The sequence below is a fragment of the Helicoverpa zea genome, chromosome 9, assembly GCF_022581195.2.
Source record: "Helicoverpa zea isolate HzStark_Cry1AcR chromosome 9, ilHelZeax1.1, whole genome shotgun sequence".
Classification (NCBI taxonomy): Eukaryota; Metazoa; Arthropoda; class Insecta; order Lepidoptera; family Noctuidae; genus Helicoverpa; species Helicoverpa zea.
This window is the reverse complement of record NC_061460.1, coordinates 8,114,629-8,124,437: the sequence shown is the minus strand read 5'-3', so window position 1 is coordinate 8,124,437 and position 9,809 is coordinate 8,114,629. Positions and strand designations below refer to the sequence as shown.

At 35.5% G+C, this 9,809-nt stretch overlaps 1 protein-coding gene across 1 annotated transcript; it reads right to left on the bottom strand.

Moving 5' to 3' along the window:
* Positions 1 to 4,743: 4,743 nt before the first annotated feature.
* On the bottom strand, positions 4,744 to 5,373 carry LOC124633098 (osteocalcin 2-like). Its single transcript, XM_047168193.1, has 2 exons — positions 5,043 to 5,373; positions 4,744 to 4,853 (listed from the first exon to the last, which is right to left on the bottom strand). Exons 1-2 carry the CDS (start codon positions 5,371 to 5,373, stop codon positions 4,744 to 4,746), a joined length of 441 nt encoding a protein of 146 aa, XP_047024149.1.
* Between the last annotated feature and the right edge of the window lie 4,436 nt (positions 5,374 to 9,809).

Genomic DNA, 9,809 nt, shown 5'->3' with positions numbered 1-9,809 from the left:
AGTAGGCGCTTATTTAACTGATGGCTTTTTATTCCGGATTTGTTCGAATAAGCCCGGATTTATGGCAGATTTAACAATTTTCGGCAGTCAATATTTTTTATTCCAGTTCGTTGAATCAAAAACAATCAAGGTAGAATTACATAAACTTAAAGCTATGATTATTTAGCATCAATAAACATTAATAAGCATAATACGGACTTATTGAAATATACCTCTAACTATGTCAGAATTTAAATATAATAAAGCGTCAAATAAAATGAACATTTTGTGTAAACATGAAGCAAAAAATATCGTCTCAAGTTTTTCTACGAAATCGTTAGTTAGCTTCGAATAAAAGTCTCGATGGAACAATGTTGACCTTGTACTGACCCGAGCAGCTATACGAGCATTTAATTTCAATCTCCATTATTCAAATTCTATTAATTAATTCATTACAAAAGACTCGAATTAAACGCTTTCTAATTAGTACGATTCTCACTCGGAGTACAACGTGAATTTTGTAGAAAGTTTTTGTATCGAATAATGTTGCGAGTGATTGTTTATCGATTATTGTAGAGATGAAGACCTGTCGTATGAATGTCTCTTGAGGCAGGTTTAGACACTACAAGATTCAGGCACACGTTCCCAATAGGGTTGTGGTACTCGATACCGATTGCACCGTTACGTTGAAACCGCAGCACTTGATTGATGTTTAATTACTTACGCGCATATACAATGCAATCCTACGTGGAATCAGTATCGATACTAGTGATAATCGTTAATTAATTACGCGTTTGGGGTGAGAGTTAATCTATTTAAATGGTTGTTGATAATAATGCCGCGGGGATCTTCATCAGATATATTTTGGCGATAAAAAGGCCGATTTGTTTTAGTTGATAGACCGTTGCACAATTATATCCAGTTCATTCCTTAGTTTTAATGAGAGAAGGAATGATTTCAATTCAAAGCATGATTTAAAACTTGTACATGTGCATAATTATGAAAAAAGTTGTGAAAAAATCAGATTCAGATTGTTATTAGACTGAAAATAGATGGATACTTTCAATATAAAATTACCTTGGAATTCTTCATGTCGTGCAATATTTCTAAGACAGCCAGCCAAAGCAGTCTATTTGATTAAATCTTAAGATCTAATAAAAATATTCTAACATCAATATTATTTTTTATACCTTTATTATTTTTTCGAGAAACTGTTTTTCATAATGTAAATTTATTCATTGCTTGCCCTATGCAAGCAAAGTCTGCATCAACTCCAGTCATCAGAAACTGAAACAGAAAAAAATATAAAGTTAAAACTGTAAACAGTAGCATTATGTTTTATGTGTTATAAAAGCTGAAACTCCATAAAACATACTCAGTTACTTACGCCATTGGCCAAATAATACAGAGTCTCGCAAACAAGGAAAAACTGGAGAATCATGACAAATGCTCAGACAAATTGTTGGAGCCGTTGAAAAAGTGAAGCCACCAAAGATTAATGAGAGCCAATAAGGAAGCCTCTGTGCGTTTGCATTTCATTAGGCGATAGCATCGATCGTCAGTGTTGCAATCATGGAAAACAATGTGACTAGCGGAGATGTCATAACGCAATATCTCCTAAGAATGCAAAAATGCGGGTGTTCAGGAGACAAGGAACGTTACGAGTACACGCCTTTTTAAGAACCTGCCCAGTTTTTCAAAACAAGATCACCAATCAATCAATACCATTTTTTTAAAGATGGGTTGTGACTTAACAAGGATCCCGAACGCCTCATTACTTCTTTTAACTGATGGTTTTTTTCACACCTACCGTACGTTACTATGACCTACAAAAAGATGCCTGACCTACCTTCCTAATGGTATCTCCGCCGTCTTTCCTTCGTCCGTGGTTGCAATACTGCTACACCGCCTGATATATGATGCACGGATGCCTGGTTGCGTTAAGTGTGATCCGAGAACCAATATCGCACTAAGGAGTTCATTCCAGATCTTATGAACATTAGGATGCAGTTACGAGGTATTGAATAGGTCCTACGATAGAAGTACTGTGTACTTATTATGTATGTAATCATAATAATAAAAAAATACAAACATGAAAGTTTTACTCATACGCAAAAGCTAATAAACTATATATCGACAAATTTTATCCGGGTGTACAAAGTATAATCCTTGAAATGCGGGTAAAGCCGCTGGAAACACAGTAGGTACCTACAATGAATCTAATTTATTTTGATTTTAAAAATGCCAAAACTCTCCTCTAAGCACAAAAGAAACAACGAAAATAAAAACCATACTCCTTCCTCCCATACTCTCAGCTCGCACGAAAGCACAAACAACTTCGATACCCAAAAGACATAAACAGTACATTATTATAGCATCGCTTCCCATAAGTGGGAACGTATCGTCTCATACGAGTGCATGTCAATATTGTATACGACGAACACAAGTGTAAGTGGTCCCTTGGGATCAGCCACTTCATACGTTCAATTGCATATGAATGAGTTTCGATGGTTCGGTAAATAAACCACTTGGTTCTGTCAACGGCTTTTGTGCTTTTTAAATATGTTTTGTGTTTTAACGTATCAAAGTTTGATTCAATTTTGTTGTCAAGTGGGTGAATTGTGTAGTGTATTGGCAGTTTTAATGTTATTATCTAATTCTAGTTTGCATGTTCGAGTTAGAGAATGGTAGAACATAGATTTAGCTATGCCTGACAGTTGTGGTCTGTCGATAGGTCACCATCTCTGTCTTAGCAACTCCGTATATGCCTCGGAAAACATCTTTCAGGAGAAATATACGTTACGCGTACTCAAAAGCTGTACTGTCAAGAAATCATATCTAGAAACTTCGATCCTTGCTCTATCCTCCTATAATCCGACCTCATACGTCTATTTTGGTTAATAATCCAAAATATATGAGTACAATACTGCACTAGTTAATGTCGGTTAGGTTACTAACCAGCAACAGTAATGGCGGCCCATGTACGCACTGTATATACGTTAATTAACGGCTAGACATTAGCTCCGAATTAATCATCAGCAACAGTAACACCCCCGGTGCAATACTGTCACTTATGCAAAAATGTAGTTTTTCAGGAGAAGCATTTAAAACTTTGACACCTCACAAAACAATGACTTTAAGATATACCGATGAGATGAATAGTCTATACTAAACTGTCAACTATCAACTTTATTTTTGGATAAATACCTGTCTCTTTCTAATTTAAAAAATATACTATACCATTATTTAAAACTTCCAATGCCCTCAGAAGTGACGTTGTGGATCTAACAAAAAATTATAACTGTAGTTATGTCAGTCTAAGAAAAAAGAAAACAAGAACAAATTATTTAATTAGTTTTATTTTTAATCATAAATATGTAGTTTTATTAACGAAAGAAATAAAATTAGTCTAAACTCTTCGAAAATACAAAATAAGAAATTTTGTACTTCTTATCATTTGTACGAAAAAAAATTAGTAGAAAATAGTGTATGAAAGTCTCTCAAAAAACAACAATTAGGACAAAATGAGATTTTTACTTAAGTATGTTTACTTATAATTAAAATAATAAAAATAACTCTGTGTTCTGAACCAATTCTTCTAGTTCTAATTAAGTACTATCTGAATTCTAAGTTTAATCAGACTTGTGACATCACAGCGAGTTAATCACTTATAGGTATCTTATTCTTAGTAGTATAATATTAAAATTATTCGAAACACTAAGTGTTTCGCTATTACTACTACTAAGTGCTATTAAGTCTTAATAGCAATCACAATTAATATTGCATATAAAATATTGAATAAGGAGGTAGGTTTTACAAGATCAATTCAATTAAATGAGATCTCTATAGAACTGTTCATAGTATCCTGGTACTATGTTTGTCTCTACCAAACTCAACAAGTCGCGCTTCTTGCGTTCTGTAACAGCAATCTTCGAGGTATACGCTGGTTTCATCAGGATCTCGTTGATGCTTGTGACGTTGCCTCGACCTCGACGTAAGTTATTTCTATTCGGTTCTAATATAGCTTTGGCCTCTTTCCATGTTTCAGTCTTATAGGTTGTTCGATATTGATAATTGGCACAATTTTTAGTAAACTTAATGCTCATAATCTCCCCAGTTTTAATTGCGTCCCCTTCAATATTTTTGCTCATGTTAAAGTTTAAGTTATCTGCTAAAGCCTTAAGATCAAAAAAATCACTGTAGTTCATTTCTTTCAACAAAAATGGTTTCCCTGTCTTCTTCGCTCCTCTTATTATAGATATGTATTGGTCAGGAATATAGATGGGTCCAGATTTTTTTGCTCTAGCGATGGCTTTTTCAATAATTGAATGTGCCGTGTCCCCTTCATTTTGTGTGTGCCCGCGTATCAAAAATTTGTGTTCGATAGAATTTATATTTAATTTTGTTACTGCGAAATGGTATATTGCAAATATGAATCGGTTTTTTTGCTGGCCGCAGCAATTATCTGAGTAAAAAATGACATTATAGCCAGGATACTTATTTGCAACTTCTAACAAATATGAGTACACACAAGATCCTATTTCTATAGATCCCCTGTGGCCTAAGCGTTCATGCCAAAAATAGCATTTAGTTTCTCGATCTTTTGCATTGGAAATAGTGAAATTATAGCAATTTAGCCTGGATTTATAGAAAAAAGCAGATGAATTTCCTAAAGGGCATGGCAAGACAGCTTGTAGGTCGTAGGAACATACGATGTTAGAGGATCTTGACATTCTTTCATGTCCCTATCTTTTTCAATTCTACTCAAGCTCTTTTCTTCTTGGTGAACCTTGTAGCTGGCGTACAATTTTTCTTTTTCTTGAGCTGGTGCATTTTCATATGCAACGCATTGATCACATAAGTCTTTCTTCGGCCTAAAAAAGCCAATATTAAAATCATGATTAAAAAGCAAGCCAGCCGACACTTATCGGAACAAGGGGGACCAATTTTTTTAGCCTGAACTGTTTTACCAGTTTTAATTGAACGGTATTCATTACCGGAATTCCTTAATTTTTTTGCAATATTTTTTTTCCAGCCATTAGGATTACGTGAACGTTTTCTACCCCTTTTTTTTGATGATGTTGGCTCTTGGTTATCAACAGCTTCATTCTCAGAGCTACTATCACTAGATGAACTACTTGAACTGGAGGAACTATTTGAGGATGAAGACGAACTAGATGAGGGCTTGAAACCGTCACCTGAATCGGTACCAGAGTAGTCACCAGTTGGAGACCCAGATTCTTGTTCTTTTGTTGAATTTTTGTCGTCAATAATAGACTGGGAGTTTACAGCTGGCAAAACAGAGTTTCTGCCATCTTGATTGACTTCAGAAGGTGACACTGAAGATTCATTTCTTTCAATGGGTGAGGTTGGACCACGTGTCAGTAGAACCATTTTTTTTCCCCGAGACAGCATCTTATTACATTCAAGAAACAACTGAAAATAAGCAAACAGGATCGAAATAAATAAATGTACCACTGTATACTAACTGTATATTAACTGTTATTAATTGTCAATTTTTTTCATCGTCATTAAATTTTACAACATAGTTAGACACACATAATTATTATTATTACACACACTATTACAAGCAATAGGACCAAAATGGCTCTCGTACAACTACAAATCTTAGTTTGAGACCAGGTGATGGGTGTGCATTGTGTGGCATATTTACTTAAAAAGGCAACAATTGGAGAAACATCATCATCCTCCGAGCCTTTTTCCCAATCATGTTGGGGTTGGCTTCCAGTCTAACCGGATTCAGCTGAGTACCAGTGCTTTACAAGAAGCGACTGCCTATCTGACCTCCTCAACCCAGTTACCCGGGCAACCTGATACCCCTTGGTTAGACTGGTGTCAGACTTACTGGCTTCTGACTACCCGTAACGACTGCCAAGGATGTTCAATGACAGCCGGGACCTACAGTTTAACGTGCCATCCGAAACACAGTCATTGGTGGTCTAAGACATACTTAGAAAGTACATACAAACTTAGAAAAGTTGCATTGGTACTTGCCTGACCTGGGATCGAACCCGCGCCCTCATACTTGAGAGGTTGGTCCTTTACCCACTAGGCCACCACAATTGGAGAAACAAAGTTATTTATTTAGAAAGGTCACTGTAGTACAAAATTAAACTTTAAAAAATATTTGAAATAATGTCACAACTGTATCTTAGGTCAATATTGCTCCAGGATTAAAAAAATAATTTGTCACAATTACCTTAGTAACAGTGTAGCTCCAAGACACATTTGCACTGGCGGGAGACCGCACACAACTGACCAATGAAACGATGTCGCTCCCAGCACCGCCGTGAATCGCGCCAAAACGACAATGACACTCACGCTCTCTGACGGAAACTATGCATACTATACAAGTGACGTTATCGCACCAAGTAAAGGGGTGTTTTAGGACCATTTTAAAGTATTTATCTCATTTTTGTGTTTTTTGCAAAAGTGACAGTGTCGCACCGGGGGTGCGAATATGTTTTGTGTTTTAACGTATCAAAGTTTGATTCAATTTTGTTGTCAAGTGGGTGAATTGTGTAGTGTATTGGCAGTTTTAATGTTATTATCTAATTCTAGTTTGCATGTTCGAGTTAGAGAATGGTAGAACATAGATTTAGCTATGCCTGACAGTTGTGGTCTGTCGATAGGTCACCATCTCTGTCTTAGCAACTCCGTATATGCCTCGGAAAACATCTTTCAGGAGAAATATACGTTACGCGTACTCAAAAGCTGTACTGTCAAGAAATCATATCTAGAAACTTCGATCCTTGCTCTATCCTCCTATAATCCGACCTCATACGTCTATTTTGGTTAATAATCCAAAATATATGAGTACAATACTGCACTAGTTAATGGCGGTTAGGTTACTAACCAGCAACAGTAATGGCGGCCCATGTACGCACTGTATATACGTTAATTAACGGCTAGACATTAGCTCCGAATTAATCATCACTATATACGAATCTCTCTCAAAACCTAAACGTATTAGCATTTTGAAATGCTATTAGGATTTCGTTAATTGACAATAATTATTCAAACTTGGAACAGTTTGGCTTAACCAAAATAGTGTCATTTCCCCGCGGGATAGAATTCAAACATCAGATGTATTCGAAACAAATGACGTCAGTTGTCATGAATGAGAAAGGTTCGTTTACACAATGGCCCACTAGATCGTTTCGTTGGTGATGACGGTGGGTAATTTATTATGCCAATTAAATAATTGGACGTCTGTAAATAAGTATATGTAGGTATACATACATTGGTCGAATATAAATCGGAACCTTACCTTACTATCTATAATTAACTATACACCTATTTTATATGCCTCTAAAACTCATCACCCTATCTAAGAAAACTCACTCCACTGTAAAACCTGTTAATTAAAGAACTTATTTTATCAGTTTACATACATATCATTAACTATTTTCAGTTCAGTACCTATCTCTATTCACAAAAATAAATAGAATAAAAAAAATGCATTTAATGATAAAAATTTTGCAATGCACAAAATAACAAATTTACTTTGAACATAAATAAAAAAAGCTGTGTAGGTACTGTGAACTGTATTAGCATTTGTATATTTTTATTTTATGATTTGTTAATGAACAACGAGACTGTGTTTATAATAAAAAGTATGACACTGTCATCACAAGCAAAGAATTCGTTCTTTTGTATTATTTAGTCAAACGTTTGACTAAAAACTAATTAATAATTCTTCATAACACCCATTAAATTTCATGCATTATTAACAAGGCTGATTACTATAATTAATTCTTACGTTGCTTATATCTACTTATGTTGTAGTTAGTAAATAATGTTCAATGTTTAATTAAAGCCCTCACACATAATATTTAATTAAGACGCAACGCTTTAACAGAGTAGGTACTTGTGTTTAAATCTATATTATTATGTAACTACTAAGCAAAGTAAACAAATGAGGGGTACAGAGATACAAAGGGCTTAAAACAATTAGAGCTCTCAAAGACAATGAATTATTCCTGCCACGACCGATTATAATTATTCTGTTTGATGAGGAAATAATACCCACTTATTTTCGTAGTTACTTTATGCCAATAGTCGTTAACATTGTTTATGACAGTTTATAGACAAAACTTTCCTCGGATTTCCTTTATTTTTTAAACTACTTTTTCAACATTGTGTTTAAGGACACGTGCCATTTTTGTTGGTCAAAAACTTATCTTACGTCTCAAAGGAAAATAATATTTATATCCTTTTTCAATAAAGGTGCTAGCTCTAAACGCCACATGAAACAATAAATATAAGTTTATACGCGTTGAAAGTACCAGTTAAAGCTGGCTCTACCCTAATCTGTCATTGTGGACACTGACATGAAGACTTGATGACGACGGTCGGGATTCATAGCTGGCCGGCGCAAGAGCATCGCCCGCTTGATTGATATGTTGGGATACAAAATAAAAAGATTTTCATTTTCAGCCTGTTGACCTAACGAGATGGGAAAGAAATTGCCTTGGAGGACAACGAACTAAGAAAAAAGGCAATCGAATCGAAATAAAAATTCGTATTTTTTTGATGAATGACGAAGTTTAGACGTATTATGTTCATTGTTGGTGATTGGCGCAGCATGAATTAGCTAGCTTTGGTTTCGCTCGGCAAAGATTCGTTACCGGAGCATTAACGAGCTATGCGATTTCAATGAACCCGACGTACGCCGAAGGCAGACTAATTGAAACGTCCGTAATTGCAAAATTACCTTTACCGAAACCGCACCTAACGATACAGTACGGATAAATGGAGGCGTCAGTTTACTTTTACCGTTTACTATACAAATATGTTTGCGCAATAAAAACGCAAGGAGTTACGAAGCTCGTATGTTAAAGCTGAACGGAAAATAAATAGAAAACAAGTAATTCGTCAAGCGTTTGTCAGCGACAGGATCGTAAAAGTAGATCGGGTGAAAAGCGGTATGCTGCTTGTAAACAACGAGCTGGCAATTTGTACTATGTGGACCATGTTCTAAGTTAACGCTGCTATGGTTTGTGTATTGGCGAGCATAGTCACAAAGGTGTTTCCTTTTTGACGTGTGTACAGCGAAAACCTTTAAAAATATAAATAGCATTTAATGTGTTCTGATTCGGGACACTAAAAGAGAACCTACCTGAGCGTTTATCTTAGTTTTCATGTATAGAACAACTTGATAAGCACGACTCATTGCCCTTTGTAATAATAAGGTTTGCCATTTGATAAAAATAAATAATTTATAAGCTAGCTAAAATAAAATCTCATTTCCAAAATACAAAAATCCCAACCTTAATCCTTTTCCCAAAAATACATCACTCATAGATGTATAAGGATAACAGAAAAATAACATTCGTCACTATTTACCTCATGCCCGGATAGCTTGCAAACTCGATTCATCGGGCACTCTGCGAGCACCGCAACAGCCCTCGAACGTTGCTGAAGCCGTGAGCAGGATGATACTCAACTTTAACCGAATGTAGGTCGGAATCATTCGGTCTTTCAGCGCCGATGCGATCTTGCCAATTTCACAGGGAAATGGACAGGAGCTGTGTTTGAGGAACTAGCGTAGGCTATTTAGAACTGAGGCGGTTTTAATACCTATTTGCCTCTTTTTTGCTGTTAACGATTTTTCTTGTTACATTTTGCTTTGTTCTAGCTTTTATATTAAAAATATGTAGAAGAAAATATAAATGGTTAACACAAGTGATCATCATGTAATAATACTCTTTAGCTGTATTTTAATAGTAGAGATTTTTTTAAAATCGTCACACACCATACGTTCACAACCAGAACCCAAAAAAACGTCAGATGCCACACGAGCTAAC

Coding starts and splice junctions, on each gene's coding strand:
- LOC124633098 (XM_047168193.1), bottom strand. CDS start 5,373: ATGGTTCTACTGACACGTGGTCCAACCTCACCCATTGAAAGAAATGAA. Junction 4,854..5,042: donor AACATCATCAAAAAAAAGGG/GTAGAAAACGTT, acceptor TGGCTTTTTTAG/GCCGAAGAAAGACTTATGTG.